The sequence below is a fragment of the Halichoerus grypus genome, chromosome 7 (assembly GCF_964656455.1).
Source record: "Halichoerus grypus chromosome 7, mHalGry1.hap1.1, whole genome shotgun sequence".
Lineage (NCBI taxonomy): Eukaryota > Metazoa > Chordata > Mammalia > Carnivora > Phocidae > Halichoerus > Halichoerus grypus.
In genome coordinates, this window is record NC_135718.1 from 132,468,551 (window position 1) to 132,487,787 (window position 19,237).

The 19,237-nt window shown below is 37.1% G+C and overlaps 1 protein-coding gene across 5 annotated transcripts in view; it reads left to right on the forward strand.

The window, feature by feature from the left end:
• The window catches only part of KCNT2 (potassium sodium-activated channel subfamily T member 2), a 375,975-nt gene that overhangs the window by 113,585 nt on the left and 243,153 nt on the right, over nucleotides 1-19,237 (forward strand). For all 5 annotated transcript variants that reach the window (XM_078078345.1, XM_078078342.1, XM_036084475.2 and 2 more), the window contains exons 4-5: nucleotides 15,353-15,401; nucleotides 17,821-17,880. In XM_078078345.1, coding sequence (XP_077934471.1) covers nucleotides 15,353-15,401; nucleotides 17,821-17,880 — 109 coding nt within the window. The remainder of the gene's footprint in view (nucleotides 1-15,352; nucleotides 15,402-17,820; nucleotides 17,881-19,237) is intronic.

Genomic DNA, 19,237 nt, shown 5'->3' on the forward strand with positions numbered 1-19,237 from the left:
GTATGAGTTCTAGTAATTTGGGGGTGGAGTCTTTTGGGTTTTCCACCTAAAATATCATGTCGTCTGCGAAAAGAGAGAGTTTGACTTTTTCTTTGCCAATTTGAATACCTTTTATTTCTTTTTGTTGTCTGATGCTGTTGCTAGGACTTCTAGTACTATGTTGAACAATAGTGGTGAGAGTGGGCATCCTTGACGTGTTCCTGATCTTAAGGGAAAGGCTCTCATCTTCTCCCCATTGAGGATGATATTGGCTGTGGGTTTTTCATAGATGGATTTTATGAACTTGAGGAATGTTCCCTCTATCCCTATACTCTGGAGAGTTTTAATCAGGAAAGGATGTTGTATTTTGTCAAATGCTTTTTCTGCATCAATTGAGAGGACCATATGCTTCTTCTCCCTCCTCTTATTAATGTGTTCTATCACATTGATTGATTTGCGAATGTTGAACCACCCTTGCATCCCTGGGATAAATCCCACTTGGTCGTGGTGGATGATCCTTTTAATGTATTGTTGAATCCTATTAGCTAGGATTTTGTTGAGGATTTTGGAATCCATATTCATCAGGGATATCGGTCTGAAATTCTCCTTTTTGATGAGGTCTTTGCCTGGTTTGGGGATTAAGGTAATGCTGGCCTCATAGAATGAGTTTGGAAGTTTTCCTTCTGTTTCTATTTTTTGAAACAGCTTCAGGAGAATAGGTATTATTTCTTCTTTGAATGTTTGGTAGAATTCCCCAGGGAATCCATCAGGCCCTGGACTCTTGTTTTTTGGGAGGTTTTTGATCACTGCTTCATTCTTGTTACTGGTTATTGGCCTATTCAGGTTGTCAATTTCTTCCTGTTTCAGTCTTGGCAGCTTATAGGTTTCCAGGAAGGCTTCCATTTCATCCAGATTGCTCAGTTTATTGGCATATAGTTGTTGATAATAATTTCTAATAATTGTTTCTGTTTCCTTGGTGTTAGTCGTGATCTGTCCCCTTTCATTCATAATTTTATTAATTTGGGTCCTTTCTCTTTTCTTTTGGAAAAGTCTGGCCAGTGGTTTATCAATCTTATTAATTCTTTCAAAGAACCAACTTCTAGTTTCGTTGATCTGGTCTACTGTGTTTCTGGTTTCTAATTCATTGATCTCTGCTCTAATTTTAATTATTTCTCTTCTAATGTGTGGCTTAGGTGTCGTTTGTTGCTTTTTCTCTAGTTCTTTAAGGTGTAGAGTTGTTGGTGAATTCAGGATTTTTCTATTTTTTTGAGTGAGGCTTGGATGGCTATGTATTTCCCCCTTAGGACTGCCTTTGCAGTATCCCGTAGGTTTTGGACCGATGTGTTTTCGTTCTCATTGATTTCCATGAATTGTTTAAGTTCTTTGATTTCTTGGTTGACCCAAACATTCTTGAGCAGAGTGGTCTTTAGCTTCCAAGTGTTTGAATTTCTGCCAAATTTTTTCTTGTGATTGAGTTCCAGTTTTAAAGCATATGGTCTGAGAATATGCAGGGAATAATCTCAATCTTTTGGTAGCGGTTGAGACCTGATTTGTGACCCAGTATATGGTCTATTCTGGAGAAAGTTCCATGTGCGCTCGAGAAGAATGAGTATTCTGTTGTTTTAGGGTGGAATGTTCTGTAAATATCTATGAGGTCCATCTGGTTGAATGTATCATTCAAAGCTCTTGTTTCCTTGTTGATTTTCTGCTTAGATGATCTGTCCATTGCTGAGAGTGGAGTATTGAGATCTCCTACGATCAACGTATTTTTATCAATATGACTCTTTATTTTGGTTAACAGTTGGCTTATATAGATGCCTGCTCCCATGTTGGGGGCATAGATATTTACAATTTTAGATCTTCTTGTTGGATAGACCCTTTAAGAATGATATAGTGTCCTTCTGTGTCTCTTATTACAGACTTTAGTTTAAAATCTAATTTGTCTGATCTAAGAATTGCTACCCCAGCTTTCTTTTGAGGTCCATTAGCATGGAAGATAGATCTCCATCCCTTCACTTTCAGTCTGGATGTATCTTTAGGTTCAAAATGAGTCTCTTGTAGACAGCATATGGATGGGTCCTGTCTTTTTATCGAATCTGCAACCCTGTGCCGTTTTATGGGAGCATTTAGGCCATTCACGTTGAGATTGAGTATTGAAAGATATGAATTAATTGTCATCATGTTGCCTGTGAAGACGTTGTCTTTATAGATTGTCCCTGTAAATTTCTGTTGTAGATCACTCTTGGGGTCTTTCTCCTTTTATAGTAACCCCCTTAATATTTCTTGCAGGGCTGGCTTAGTGGTCACATATTCTTTCAGTTTCTGCCGGTCGTGGAAGTTCTGCATCTCTCCATCCATTCTAAATGAAAGCCTTGCCGGATAAAGTATTCTTGGCTGCATGTTCTTCTCATTTAGTACCCTGAATATGTCTTGCCAGGCCTTTCTGGCTTGCCAGGTCTCTGTGGATAGGTCTGACGTTATTCTGATGTTCCTCCCTCTGTACGTAAGGAATCTCTTCCCCCTAACTGCCCTGAAGATGGTTTCCTTGGTTCTAAGATTTGCAAGTTTTACTATTACATGCCGGGGTGTTGGCCTGTTTTCCTTGATCTTAGGAGGGGTCCTCTCTGCCTCTAGGACTCGAATGTTTGTTTCATTCCCCAGATTAGGGAAGTTCTCAGCTACAATTTGCTCAAATACATCTTCTAGTCCTCTCTCTCTCTCCACTCCCTCCGGGATTCCAATTATTCTGACATTGGAACGCCTCATGGTGTCACTTATTTCTCTAATTCTATTTTCATGGATTCTGAGTTGTTTTTCCCTGGCCTCCTCTTTTCCCTTTTTATCTATTATATTGTCTTCCAGGTCGCTTATTCTCTCTTCTGCCTCAGTTACCCTAGCTGTTAGATTATCTAGATTGGATTGGATCTCATTGATAGCATTTTTAAGTTCTGCCAATTCCCCTTTTATTTCTGCCCTTAGAGACTCTGTGTTGCCATTAATTGATTTCTCCATTCTAGCCATTGTCTTCACAATTGCTAGCCTGAATTCCATCTCCGACATCTTGGTTATATCTGCATCCATTTGTAAATCTGCAGCATAAATCCTAATCTCTGAGTCTTTTCTATTTTGGGGGTTCCTCCTCCTAGTCATTCTGTTGAGGGGTGTTTGAGGGCATGTATAGAGTCCAAATTATTGACCAGAACCCAAGCAAGATGCACCTGTTTTCTTGGGACCTTAGGGTTGCTGGCCTCTTGTTTTCCCAGCCTGTCTTCTGCGGGAGGGGCCTGCCATGCTGTTACTCAGGCAACCGTGTTCGGGCGGAGTTGCCCTGCGCCCCTGTGGCGGGGGATGGGCTCAGTGGGAATCAGTTTTTGGGGCTTTTGTTCTCTGGCGGCTTTCTCTGGCGGCTTTCTGCGTCTCTTCTGCGAGTCAGAGCAGAAGAGACCGTTTCCAACCCTCTGCCTCAGAGCAGAGAGATCGCAGTCTATTCTTCAGTGAGCTCTCCAGGCCACACTGTCTCCGTTTCTGTCCGTGCTGCTATAAACTACAGCGTCCTGCATTGTGCGCCCCTCCGCAGTGCTCCCAGTCCTGCCTCCAGGTCGGGGCACCTCTCTGCCCTTTGTGCTTCTAAAACTGCCAGCCACTCCCAGTTCGCACGCGCGACCCCGCCGCTCTGGGTTTCTGACCCGGGGGGCTGCAGTTCACGGGTGCGACCCTGCCGCTCGGGTTCCCACCCTGGAGGGCTGCCCTGAAGTCCTTTCCCCGCCGCTACTGGTCTACGAGTCTGTGCCCCATCTGCAGCGCGCAAGGCTGTCACTCACTGGTGGTGTAGGATCCCCATGGTCAGACACCCTCCGGCTGCCGTTTGTCCTCCGATATCTGCCGGTGGAATCACGGCTCCCTTCTTCCTACCTCAAAACCAGCCATCTGCGATATTCTGTTTGTAGAGGTCCAGATCTTCTTACATCTCAGGCTGATTTCGTGGGTGCCCAGAGTGGTCTTGTAGATATCCAGCTCAATTCCGGGGACCAGTTGAAATAGGGTCCCCTACTCCTCCGCCATCTTTCAAAAACCTTGTCTTGGAAACTCTTTATCTCTCCTTCTATTCTGAATGATCGGCCTTGCTGGATAAAGTATTCTGGCCTGCAAGGTCTACTGCTAACCTTATGTGTCTTCCCTTGTAGGATAAGGACCTTTGTCCCTAGCTGCTTTCAGAATTCTCTCTTTATCTTTGTATTTTGCAAGTTTCACTATGATATGTTGCAGTGTTGACCTGTTTTTGTTATTTTGAGGAGAGTTCTCTGTGCGTCTTGGACTTGAATGCCTGTTTCCTTCCCCACATTAGGTAAATTCTCAGGTAAAATTTGTTCAAGTAAATCTTCTGCCCCCTTTTCCTGCTCTTCTTCTTCTGGGGTTCCTGTGATATGGATAATATTTTACTTAATGGAATCTCTGAGTTCCCTAAATCTACCTTCGTGATCTAGTAGTTTTCTTTCCTTCTTCTTTTCAGCTTCATTATTTTCCATAGTTTTATCTTCTGTATCACCTATTCTCTCCACTGCTTCTTCCATCCTCATTGTGATTATATCCAGTCGGTTTTGCATTTCAGTTAATAGCACTTTTTATTTCAGCCTGACTAGTTTTTAGGTCTATTATCTCTGCATCAAGGATTTCTCTGGTATCCTCTATGCTTTTTTTTCAAGCCCAGCTAGTAGTTTATGACTGTTGGTCTAAATTCTTGTTCAGATATATTGCGTATATCTGTTTTGAGCAAGTACCTGGCTATGATTTCTTCTTGACCTTTCTTTTGGGGAAAATTCCTCCATCTTGTCATTTGGTCTAAGTTTCTGTCTTTTGTGTGTTTTGAAAGCTTGTTATGTGTCTTGCACCTGAGAGTAATGCTACATTAAAAAGGGGTCATACAGTCTCCAGGGCCTGGCACTTCAGGACGTGTTTCTGGTGTATGCATGTACATGTGCACTCTGCTATTGCAGTTTGTCTGCTCTTTCCCACTGGTCAGTCCTCTACAGAGTTCCTCCTTGCTTGCAGTGGGGAGTGATTGGACCTTTAAATAGATGTGCTTTGATTTGCTTGTTAACATAAGTCTGGAAAAAAGAAAAAAAGAAAAACAATGCCTGATCAAAAAAAAAAAGAGAGAGAAAAGGAAATGAAAAATCAACAAACAAACAAACAAAAAACTATAAGCCTGATTCCAAAGGGGGAAAAAAAAAAAACCACAAAGCCTGGTCCTATTTCCAGCAGAAACTGCAGAGTGATCAGTAGACTTGGTGCATGTGGGGTGCTGCCTGTGGTGGGTGGTATTCTGGGGGAGACACCTGCTGCGCTGGCTCAGAGTCAGACCTACCCCAGGAAATATGCACTTGCCAGGCACAGGGGGGCAGGGTTTGGTGTAAGCATATCCCACCTCCAGTGGGGGCCACTGTGTTGCTCTCTGAAGTTCCACATGTTGGTGGCGATGGGGAAAATGGTTCCATGACACTCTCTCATCCCAGACAGGGGATCCCACACTCCCTGCTGTTTAGGAAGCCCTCACAGAGTAGTGAGGTCTATGCCTGGTCCTACAGCTCCCCTGCATTTTATCTTTGGTTCACGGCTGGAATTCAAGACTCCAAATCTTAAAGGACCTGGCATTGTGGGGACCTACCCCCCCTCCTCTACTGTGACACTCAGTACCCCCGCTCCCAATCCATGGTCCAGAGAAGTTTTCGTCTTGTGCAAACTCAAGGTTGCACTCTCAATCCCTCTCTCTTTCTCTCCCTTTTCTCTCTCTGCAGAAAGGGTTCCTTCCCTTCTGTGGCACTGCAGTTTTTCTCTCACCCAATTCACTTCCACGCACCTGGCACCTGGCATGCTGTCTCCCTCCAACTGTGACCAGTTGTGTCTCCAACTGTGACCAACTTCTCCCAGTTCCCAGATGGATTTCCTGGGTGTTCCAAGTGATCTGACCTCAATACAGCTGTGTTCAAGGGAGGAGGAAAGCCCAGGGTACTCCTACTTCTCCACCATCTTGACTCCTTCCCTTTGTATTATAATTTTAAAGGATGGTCTATGGAATTCACTTCCTTAAGGATGTTTTAGGGGTTTGTCACAATTAAATTGATCTGGCTTTCGGTTAATAAATGAACATAATCCTTGTAAGTTCTTTTTTTAAACATCTCTTCTTGTGGTATCTGGCTGGCTAAGTCAGAAGAGCATGCAACTGTTGATCTCAGGGTCATGAGTTTGAGCCCCATGCTGGGTATAGAGATTGCTTAAATAAATAAATATGCTTAAAAAAATAACACTCTAGTAAAAAAATAAACATTTCTTCTTTTATTATCTACTTATCTAATGCTAATACTGGACACCAACCCATATCATTTTTATTGCTAACCAAAGTACTCTAAGTAATTGTTTAATATGGGGTTAATCTCTCTAAAGACCCACACACCTTTCTGTTCTTGATTTACATATATACCAAAAAGGTATACTCTTTTGTATACCAGCTTTATAAGTATTTACAGTTTCACTGGATGTTACCTTTTTTTTTTTTTTTTTAAAGATTCCTTGAGGGCATTATGCTAAGTGAAATAAGTTAGAAAATGATATGTGGAATCTAAAAATAACCAAAAATCAAAACCTAAAACAAAACAATGACAACAACAACAAAAATCTAGTTGTAACTCTTGAAACACTCCAGCATTTATTGGGATGCATGACTATCTTAAGTCTCAGATTTAGCTTGTGTAGCTCTTTATCTTATTTGAGTTAAATGACTTACTGACTTATTTTAACCTATTTTTACATTCATTATCATGTTGCTTTTATTAAATTGCATTTCTGTTCATTTATACACTTCCCCTTTTAGGATCTATCCTTTGGTGGAAGTAGTAGGTAAGGGAGCTGGCTATGTAATAATTTCTAATTCATCACCATTTTGGGTTCCTGTCTAGCCTACTAAATTTAAAATAATTTTCAAAGTACAAGACAAATTTGATGGCTAACTTTTGTAGTTATTTTTGCATGTGGAGTTGCTCTAAGAAAATTAAGAAATAAAAAAGATCAAAGTAAAATGGAGAGTGATAGTATAATATGCATTTAAATGAATTGGTTACTCCTCAGCTTTTTTTTTTTTTTTTAGACAGAAATTATTCTGTATTTATTAAAGGGTTAAAGATTATCAAGTGAAATTTTATCATGTAATAATTTATGTGATAATTCTTTATAAAATTTTAATTCATTTAATGAAATATAATTATGTCTATTTTGCTATATCTTTATTGAATACTTAGCATGTATTTATATTGCTATGAGTCAAGGTATAACTAAGAAAAGGAACACTCACTACCCTCAGGGAATTTTCAGCCTGTGAAAGGTTGTATATTTTGAAATTCTTGCTATTTTCTGGCATTGGACTAGTTGTTTTATTTATGTTATTTCCTTCAGTATACACTTAATCTTATTATTCCTACCTTACATACAGAGAAGCAGAAATTTTTTCATATTTGCCCTTTGCTTTGAGGCCTTCAGCACTTATCTTTTTTTTTTAAAGATTTATTTATATACTTATTTGAGAGAGAGAGAGAGAGAGCACAAGCAGCAGGAGGGGCAGAGGGAGAGGGAGAGAGAGAATCTCCAGCAGACTCCTTGCTGAGTGCGGAGCCAGATGTGGGGATCCCAGGACCCCGAGATCATGACCTGAGCCAAAACCAAGAGTCAGCTCCTTAACCAAGTAAGCCACCCAGGCACCCCAGCTCTAATCTTTTTATGTCTTTCATCCCTGTTTAAATCACTGACTACAGGAAGCCAGCACCTTCCCATTTCCCCCATTTGAACTGCATATTCATCCTTTCTACTTGGATGTTTAATAGGCATTTCAAACTTGCCATGTTCCGGTCTGCTTCTTCCACATCTCAACATGTGACAACTCTGTCCTTCCCCCAACCCTGCTCTACTCTCAGCTTTCCACATTTCAGCTGAACCAAATTCCAACCTAACAGTTGCTCAGGCCAAATGCTTCAGAGTTATTCTTAACTTCTCTTTTGGTCTCACACTCTGCAGCATATGCAAACCCCTTAGAAAATTCTGTCATTTCTACTTTGAAAATATATCCAGCATACAACCACTTCTCAGTGCTGCTATCCTGGCACAAGCCACCTTCTGTCACCTGGGTACTGCAGTAGCCATTCTAATTAGTCCTGCTAATTCTGCCTTTGCTCCCCTTTGGTTTATTCTTAATATAGCAGCCAGTATTGCTTTAAAGTCTAAGTCAGATCTTTACACAGCTGTGCTTGAAATGCTGTACTGCTTACCATGGCTGTGAGAATTCCTGTTTCTCTGTAACTTCACCTCCTCCTCTTCATCCACCACCCATTTTGCTCCAGCCACATTGGCCTCTTCTCTGTTTCTGGAATATACCAGCCACAATCCTGGCTCAGGGCCTTCATACCTGCTGTTCCCTCTGTCTGGAATTCTCTTCCATCAGATAACATAAGGCACACTTCCTCAGATCTTACTCAAAATTGTATTTTCAGTGAAGCTTTACCTAAATATCCTGTTTAAAATTGTATTCTCCTCACAAGACTCCTTCAAATACTTTTTTCTTTTTTCTTTTCCCTTTTAACTTTTCTCCATTGCTTTTATCTCTTTTGTATATTGTACATAGTTTACTTGTTTGTTATGTTTTCTGTATATTCCATGGGGATTGCAGTGGCTATCCCATGAGGGCACAGCTTGTTATCTGAATTCTCAGAACCTGGCACAAATTCGATGCTCAGTACTTATTTATTAAATGAGCGAGTGAATAACTGAATAAATGAAGGTCCTTTATAATCTGACCTGTGCTTATTTTACCTCACCAACCTGCCATCCAGCCATTCTGACCTACCTGAAGCCACTTATACATATTCTGCTCTCCATTGTCTCTGGGCCTTGGGATATTCTGCTCTGTCTTCTTGATCTCTGTTTTCCATTCTTGTTCCTCACTCTCTACTCCTTTTTAACTTGCCTCAGGACTTCCGGACCTTCAAGGTAACAATTTCTTGTATAATACCTTATCTGAAATTCTTACCTGACATCATGATTATAGCCTAATTTCTGAGTTAGGAGTGGCCTCTGGAGATTCTCTGAACCTCCCCTGCATACTTCTGTCCCAACACTTAACTCATTGCCCTTGATTTTACTATTTACTTCTCTGTTCTCTCTATATGCTTATGGAAGGCAAGGACCATGTTCCATTTGCCTCTGTAGCTCTCATACTTAGTGTAGGACTTCGTGGGTCAGTGAATGTTGTTGAGTTAATGAAATTATGTTCAACAGTTTTATTGATGGTGTTGCACAATCAAGATGATTGAAGACCACTGGCTAGAGATGCTAGTGCATATTACATTTATTACATTTTTCTGTCTATGTATTATTAAAAACAGTTCATGCTGCACTACTTTCTAAGCACATACCAGAACAGTTATTAAAACTTGGTGATTTATAAATAAAATGTACATTAGAGAGACCTGAAAATCATAAAATGAGACATGATAGAATTTCTCTAAGGGTGAAGGGGCATTGGGGGATGATGGCAGAGTAAAATTGTATTATTTGAAAAACATTAAGAGGAACAAAGTTTCCTACAATTAACTTCTATGTCATATTACTGAGAATACTTAGCCATAATTATAGAGGATATAAATTTAAAAACCAGATTACTGCAATTAAAAAACATAACAACATAACTTGTGGCTCCATTTTGAATACAATGTTCTGTTCAGTTCCCATAGTCAATGCAGTATTGGTTAATGAAAAACAGAAGTGGCCTTTATGGGCACAGGCTCTACTTTAAAATAATGAGGCTAATTCAGCAAAGAGATTTATTTAATTAGAGCTTCTGACATAATAAAGCTGTGGATAGTTTGTGCTGCTTTGCTTTATTTTTAAGCCCCTTTAGAGTCAAAACTGATAGGAAAATGTTGCAAGTATGGACAAACTGAGGATATGAAAAAAAATATTATTGTTAATATATAAAATTGCACAAATGACAAACGCTTGGCTTGTGATTATTACTATATATTACTGTATAAATACCTATGACAAGGAAAGGAAGTAAAAATTGCCTAAAATATCAACATCTGGAAATAAGTACCTACAGTACTTTGATGACCAATCTTTTGTAAATTCTCTCTGTGTAAATACATGTACACGGTTTGTAGTAAATGATTTAAAGGCATTAGCAAAGGAAACATACCTCTGGCATGTTGCTTATGAATTTCACTGAGAGATGAGCCATCAGCATTGACTCATTGCCTGCTGGTGCTTACAGTTCTTCACTGTGTGTCAAAATGAATGTATCTCCTTGCACTTTAAAAACTGTGGAAGTGATTATTAGTTTTTAACATCAAGTGATAGGGACAAGGTAAGAAGCACATGAATGTGCTTATATTGTATGGTATTTGGATTTACATTGAAAATCAGTGCCTAATAGAGCAACAAATGTTCAGGTGACGTTCACATTTTAAAGATTATTTCTTCTTTAGGGTAATAGATATCAAAAGAAGAAATCTTTTATTTATGTATATATTTTTAAAGATTTTATTTATTTATTTATTTGAGAAAGAGAGAGAGAGCACGTGCATACAAGTGAGGGGAGGGGCAGAGGGAGAGGGAGAAACAGAATCCCCGCTGAGCATAGAGCCCAGTGGACCTGGGGTTCCACTGACCCTGGGATCCTGAGATTATGACCTGAATGCAAGTCAGACACTTAACTGACTGAGCCACACAGGCACCCCCACAATATCTTTTTAATATTTGATGACCAATTGGAAGGAATGTTATAATGTAGACCTTTTCTTTTTCCAATGTATATTGGCTACAGTATAGATTAAAGTAACACCAAGTGCTCTAACATATAATATCAAAAATTCAAAAGAATTTTTTTTGTTTACTGGAGTCTAATGCTGGTGTGTTCTTACTGTAGATCTCTTCTGTGTTTGGGTGATTCACACATACATGCATGCACACACTCTATAACATGGTAAGTACACTATTATGTATGAAAACCACTTCTATTTTGTGTCTACGTGCTGTCTAAGACCTAAACATCCTCTGCAAACAGCTTTGGGAAAGGTAAACAGAGCATGGAGAAGGTATATATATACTTGAAATTATTGGCAACAAATGACAAGCATCACTTTTACTTGCATTTTATTCTCAGATCTCATGTGAGAATCAGTCATATCACCATAATTTCACACAAAGGCTGAGAAATGTAGCCTTTAACTGAAGAGTGCCTTTCTGCACTCAACTCTATACCATGGAGAGGGGAGAGGAGTGTTGATAGAAAGTTTCAGCCAGTGCACATGGGATGGAAAGACTCTTAAAGTCCAGTCTCTTAGAGAGTAGGATTTAGTCGTCCCTGCAATACTCCTCACAGCTGGCTGTCTAACCTGGTACGAAGTATATCTAGTGTTTTGAAAGGAATCAGTTATTGAAAAATCTTCCTAATATATTGTCAAGACTCTACTATGCATCAGTATCGTGGTCTCCTTGGTTTTGGACACACACTAAATTTTATATGTCTTTGAGATGTGGGCCTAGTACCATACCTAGTACTCAGTTCTCAGTATTTGTTATGGTTAGGAGAGTTTTATCATTTCCACCCTGGTTTGGGGTATTATACTTTTGTTAATACAATACGAGCTGCAATTGTTTTCTTGGAGAACTATCAGTGTTCATCTTGAGTTTGTGAGTCAAAGGTCCTTTCATATAAATTATGCCCCACATATTTACCCCATGACTTTCATGTATTTAGCAAATGCTTTATTCTTCTGGTTAACATATTCACCCCTGGACTTCTGCCTCAGCTGCTAAAGCTTCTCTGACATTTTTTAGCAGCTATGTTCTTACCTTTTGGAGAAGCCATAAATAAGCATGCTGTGAAAAGTGGCTGAGGCTACAGGTCACCGACTTTCTATATTTAATTTTTGCCATAACTTCCATGGTTTGATATGGTTCTTCCAGTTTTCATAATGATGCGTCAAGAGTGGATTTTATCTATAAACCTAGTTCAGTCTGAAAAACCAAATCCCATACATTTTGTTTTTATGTTTGCTTTTGTTGTTTTATTTTTATAATGAACAAAAGTGAAACTTATTTTATTTTCCAGGATTTTATAGTTAGTTCGTGATTATTACTATATAAATACCTATGGCAAGGAAAGGAAGTAAAAATTGCCTAAAATATCAACATCTGGAAATAAGGACCTACAGTACTTTGATGACCAATCTTTTGTAAATTCTCTCTGTGTAAATACGTATACATAACATGCTCATACTGATGTAGTTAAGTCAATATTCTCAGCATCATCTTTTCGATGACTTTTTTTTATCATTTTCATGTTTTTTTCTATTGTTGATCATGAGGCTACTTTAATTCTCTTCCACTTCCTTTCCTGCTACAGTAAATATTCCTGTATAGATATTCTTTCCTTGTAATGCATTTTTGTCAGTGGGCTTGAAGCTGCATTTGGAATTATGGTCTGGTTGCCAGTTTGTTTTCTCTCTTCTTTGTTTTGGGGATGATCTAGAAATGTGCACATCATATCCTACATTCTTTTTTCATGATATGTTCATTTTATGAAGAAGAGTTGGGGCACTAGCTTTTTACTAGAATTGATACATTATTCTTCTATATATTTATCCAATTTGGTGGAAAAGATGACTTTCTGTTGGAGACCTCACTTCACACATGCAATTTATATATTAGAGTTTTTCAGAAATGTTTTTTTAAAGATTTTTTTTTTATTTATTTGACAGAGCGAGACACAGCGAGAGAGGGAACACAAGCAGGGGGAGTGGGAGAGGGAGAAGCAGGCTTCCCTCTGAGCAGGGAGCCAGACGTGGGGCTCAATCCCAGAACCCTGGGATCATGACCTGAGCCTAAGGCAGATGCTTAATGACTGAGCCACCCAGGTGCCCCATGCAGAAATGTTTTTTAAGGATTATGAAGCCTATTTCACATGACATGGCCTTGTCTAAGAAAAGGCTTTTCTTCAAAGTCTTATTTAAATTTAAATACCTGTAGTATTTTAAGACCTATCAAAATAAAATAACATCCCAGTCCAAAGAAAATGCTATTTGTTTGATAACTAGCTTTAGTACCTCTATATTGAGTATTAATTTCTCTTTGAAAAAATGCTCTTAAACTTCTGATTCACAATTTATTTTATAATTTTTCAGAGAATGCTATTTACTTAATTATTTAGTAGTTTTTATAGCACATCACCTTTATCTATGAAAAATGTCCATATCCCTCTTCATTCTTACCTATCTTGTTGCTGAGAATATAAGAGATGTGTTTTGGAAAGGACAGCGTTGCTGAACTCATCGGCCATATTTTTGCCTTTATGGCACCATCCATTTGTCTATATTGAATGCCTAACTCACTATAGGTGTGTACTCATAAAGACATTGGGACTATAATGGTGAGTAAAATAGACATACTGTTTCATCTTAGGGAAACTTGCAGTTTAATGAGAAGATAACTATTAAAGAAATACATATGCAAATAAATGTAAAGTTACAACCAACATAGATGGCAGAAGAGGTGTGGTGAGTGACATTGCCTAAGAGATTAGTTGACTACATTGATCAAGTGGCTGCTTCAAGGAAGGTTTCCCTGAGAGCTGAGCTGAGAGCTCTACAATAAGGGAAGAGATCATGTAGAAAAGGCAGAGATAGGAAGGATCATGTCACAATTGAGTAAGTTTAATAATGCCATTTAAGAGTTTTTGGTCTTTATTCTAACAGAAGTGTAGTGCCAATACACAGTGGGGTGATGTGATCTAAATCACATTTAGAAAGCATCTGTGTAGTTGTAATTTGGAGGAAAAATGTAGAAGGCAAAAAGAAGTTTAGGTTCCTAGTTGGTAGGCTTTTGCAAGGATCCCATTTGCAAAAAATGGTAGTTTAGTTGAGGTGGTTGTGGTAGTAGAGATGAAGAGAGGTAGATGCATTCTACAGATATTTGGTGGGAAGAATTGAAAAGGTTTGATGACTAATGTATTAAATATTTGCAAATACAGGAGAGGAAAGAATCTACGATGATGCCTAAGTTTTTGGGTAACCAGACACGGTGGAATTTGGTGCCATTTGGTGAGAGGTGCAAAATGGAGAGGACCAGTTTTTGAGAGAAAGGTCATAGGTTTGGTTTGGAGCAATTGAAGAGATCAGTTGTCCAGGTAGATGTGACATTCTGGAATTATACAGTACTTCAGTTTAAGATAGTAGGTAGTTTCTTTGAATATTATTTTAAAGTTTATGATTTTTTTAAAACTAGAATTTTAGAAAGTTTATTGCTCTTTATTATTATTTAACATATTACCAAAAAGAAATAACTTAAAGATTTAAAAATACACTTGATATTTTATGGGACTCCTCTAATACTTCATAACTATAAAGAGCGACTAGGCTTTGTTCTGTCCTGTTATTTTTTTTATTTGCAATTTTTGGGCAGCATAATGTAACTATTCTCATTGTTTCATGAGTAAATTATATTGCCGTGAATGATCTCTCATTTGAATCAGCTGTATGCACAATAATGTAGACAATGGTAGGGTATAAAGAATTAAAAATTATAACTAGTGGGGGCACCTGGCTGGCTCAGTCAGGAGAGCATGTGACTTAATCTTGGGGTAGTAGGTTCAACCTTATGTTGGGCGTGGAGCGTACTTAAAAAAAAAATTATAGCTAGTGGCTACATTAGAAGTGTATGGTGTTTTTTTGCAGAGTAGAAATAATTTTTAACATCAGGGATGATATGATTTTTAGGAGATATTTAAGGACAGTCACTCTGTTCTGCATAATGTTTTATGCTAACCTTAGTACGGATTTTCTTGGTAGTATAATGTTTTACACAAACCTGAATCTGAAATATTAATGTGCTCCATGAGTTACGCACTTTATTCTATTTATACTGTTGACTTTGTATTGCCAAAATATTAGCAGTGTTAAAAATAATGAAATCTTTGAGTTTATGGAAGACCTTTAAGTGACTTTTCAGTGGAGAATTGACATGTAAATGGTTTGAAGTTTTTCTATCTTGCCATAATCACTCTTTAGATAAGGGCCCATTATCTTTTCTTTCCTTATTAACATGAGAATAAAAACAAAATTAGAAAAGGTTTAGAAATAAACCATTTTCTATTCCTGGAATAGAAGTGGATATTATCAAAAAGAAAACTGAAACAATATAAAGCTTTTCTAATTTCAATTTTGATATTTTATTGCCTTTTAATGCAGCATTATTTAAATATTTCCAACTTCAGTTGAAATTTTAAAATGAATGCTTTTTTCATGTTTTTAAAAACTAATATTTTTTTTTATAGGTCTCATATCTTTTGGGTGAACAGAAGTCTACCTTTATGGGGCTTACAGGTTATGTACAATTTTGTTTTACCCCTCTATTTCTGGATTTATTCTTATTTCATAGATGAATACTATTGGAGAGAAAACTGTTGATATTAAAAATGAGTTTGTTTTATTGCTTATTAATCTTGATGCATGTCTTAGACAACTGTTTTTTTCCCCCTATCTTCATGTTTGCCTGAGCCCTGCATTCTACTTTTTGAGAATTTCCTTCTGATCAGGATTAGACTTAAGAAAGCTTTTGAGGGTGTGGAGAAAAAAAGAGTAACCAGTGTGTTAAGGCACCACAAGTTCCCCAAATGACTCTAGGTATTCATCTTATGTAATCCTTGAAAAATTAATCAAAAGCCCATAACCATGTTTGCTCTTTTACTATATCTGCAATGTCTGGAACATGGTAGAATCTCAATAAATAATTATTAAATGCATTAAACAAGTGAATGAATGGCTCATATTACCAAGAGCAAGAGCTTGGTCCCTAAACAGATAATTTTGTAAATAAAACAAAAAGTATGTTCTGGCATAAAAGGAGTCCTGAGGAAAGAGTAAGAAAATATGAGAGGGAACATGTCTGAATTATATTGTTGGGGTGTTCCCTAGAGTCCTCTATACCTCTTCTTTGCTCTTTTTTCTGTTGAATTTTATGCCCAGCAAACTTTTTACACGTTCCTATCTCTACTCCTGTCTCTCTCTTACAGATACTTTTTATTTTGTTATTTTTCAAAAGTAAAAGTTATTTAAAGAATACAGTCACTAAGATAAAAAGGTCAAAAGTTACTGCTTGGAAGACAGTTGAATCATGGAAGTAATGGAAAGACTCTAAAACTGACTGTTTATAAACAGCCTTTAAAATACTTTAAAATCAAGTGTTTGGTTTGTTTTTTAAAGTCATGAGGATTGTGAAGTCTGTACATTTTAAATGTTATAATGGATTATTTTAATTATGTATGCATTGTAATCATAACAATGAAATCAAGTTCTTACTATGTCTGGATATTTCATACTTTTTTGAAGTCAAGTTGCATTTAATTTTTTTATACTGATTTGCATTGCAATGTTGTTAATTACAAATACCCTTTCAAATATTTAAGTGTTCACAAAAAATGCAGTCTTTTAATCTCTAGCTCGATTCCTATATTATTTTTCAGTGAGATACACATTTAAAGTAAGTTAATATTTTTAAGAATAGTCATATATCGCCTTGAAATACATTTTGATCTATTCAAATTGGTTTTATCTGATAACGATATTTTACAATAATAATAATGTTCATTTTCAAATAGGATTTTGAGTAATCCATGCTACAAATGTTCTAGAGACCCTCTAACACTACTTATAGAGAAAAAGCATGAATGATTATGATTTAAATGACTTGTGGAGAACATCTAAGAGGTGTGCATTTTATATCAGAACAATGCCTGGCTTCCATATGTACTTCTGAACACATTTTACTTATATTGCCATGCATTCACATGCTTCTTTATTGTCCTTCTGTTTTAATATTCACTTGAATCAAAGTTTTCATTCCAACAGGAGTTAAAATTTAAAATTCCAGGGTATCTGCCTTTCTTATGCAGATTGTCTTAAGTCTCAAAATCTGTAAACAAATATGTTATCTATAGAGTCATTTCTTGTTTATGCTTGCTTATTTTGCTTCTATTCACCTACCCCAAAGTGCTGAGAGTACTTAATACAAAATAATTTGGATATTTTTTCTAGTTACCTTTTCTGTTGCAATCATAGCTTTTTGGTAGTTCAGCAGCAGAAATTGTATATATAATAGCAAATGTAGAGAAAGTAGAAGCTTGTCTAGGACATGCTCTTCCAGCTGTGAAAGAGGAATTGTTTATGAAGTCCATTCAAATAAAATCTCAAAGTATCTGGAAGTGTTGACCTGGACTATTTTGTTTAGTGTTAAGGATGTTGCTGTTTCATTTTGTTTGAGGCGGGTGAGAGAGAGAATGTATCTCTCAACTCGAAGCTTACATTCTTTTATTTTCTGAAAGGAACTGCTGTCTTTGGTAGATGTTCTAGAGGTGGTGGAGCTGTTGTTGGGAGAGGGTAGTATTTACGCCGGGGCAGCTAAGTGTGATTGTGCATATTAGGAACATACACAAAAGAACTTATTCTCTACATATCATATAAACTCCAGCCAGTCTGACTATTCTAATCCCACATTTATATTTGAGATAATAAAAAATATTTATTAAGGAGTATTAGAAATATAAAACTAACTTGTAGAGCAAACTGCCACCTGTATAGAGAAGTTACAGTGCCACATAATACCTCCTTATATGTATATCTGTATATTATACAAATATATACATACATACACACATATATGTACATAAAGTTAATAGTTTTATAATCATGAATATATTTTTAAAATTCTGTTGCGTTTTCTCACTGAGGTACAATTTTTTTTCAGGTTTCAGTGGCATTGATAAGTTTATTTGAAACAATACTACTTGGTTATCTCAGTTATAAGGTAAGTTATTTTAATTAGAAGTTTTTAGCTGACAGAACACATTACTAGCATTAACCCAGTATTCCTCTATTTATAATTTATACTCTGGGGTAAAGCAAGTCCTTCTTAAACTTCTTTAATTATTTTGGGCCTCTGTGGTATGTGATAAAAATCTGTAGTTGTATAGTAATGTTTTCCTTGGTGGCTTAAAAATATTTCATTAATTCCTGTAGGTTAACTTACCTATGATATACATGCTTATGTGAGGCAAGCAAATGGAATGATCTTGCTTTTAATTGTTCTTAAACTCTTTTCCTGATCTGTACAAAAAACATTGAGGGAGCAAAAACATATCTGTTAGGAATTATTTTAATGGATTATTTAATCTTTGGTGAGACTTTGTCTGGCTAACACAATTTAACAAATATTTATTGAGTCTGTATTTGATGAAGAGCCCCATACTGTGCATTGTTCTTTTCTCAATGAGTTTCCATCTAGAAAGGGGGATAAGCAAGAGAAAATTATGCAGATAATAATAATACAAAACAGAACAGTAGGTACTTCCAGTGAGGTGCAAATCATGTCCCATGGGGGTAGAGAGATGTCATATCATAGGATGAAAATACTTGACTGATTTAAGCAGAGCAGAGTCCTTGAATCAGTGATTTCAATAAGGAAAGATGAAAAGATAAGACACTAGGGATTTATAGAATTAACAAAGGCATAAAAGAAGTCATGTGCATATAAAATTGGAAGAATAATAAATATTTAAGTTTGGGCAGAATTTTGGGGGGCATCTGGAAAAATATTGGTTGGGAAAATTTGGCACAGTATTGTGAGGGCCTTGTATAGCAACATATAATGGGAATTTGATGGAGGATGTTGAACATGAGAGTTCTATAATTGTAATTAAGTTTTAGTATTAGTTCCGAACATCTGTGCAGCACAGGTCAGAGAGACATCATACTGAGAGCCATGTGCTAAATTAAGACACAATTACAGAAAGGAAAACTGGGAGTGAGTTTTTGGCTGGGTGAATGGAATAGACAGAGTTGACACAAGATGAAATATAAAGGTAGAAACTAAAGAAATCATCACTTGATTTGTTGAGAAAGTTGAGGAAAAGGCAAAGGCAAATATCACTTCAACATTTTCTAAATTCATATGACTGGGAACATGGCAGTGAAACTAAGAAAAATTATATCAAGAAAAAATCAGATTGGGGTCAGGATAGACAGAATAATGGAAATGGATTTGGAAATAATGAATTTGAGGTGCTTATGGATAGATAGGTAGACATGACATGTGGACAACTAAAAATGAGTATCTGGAACATGCAGGGAAGAGAGATTTAAGATGTGGAGGTCATTTTCACAGA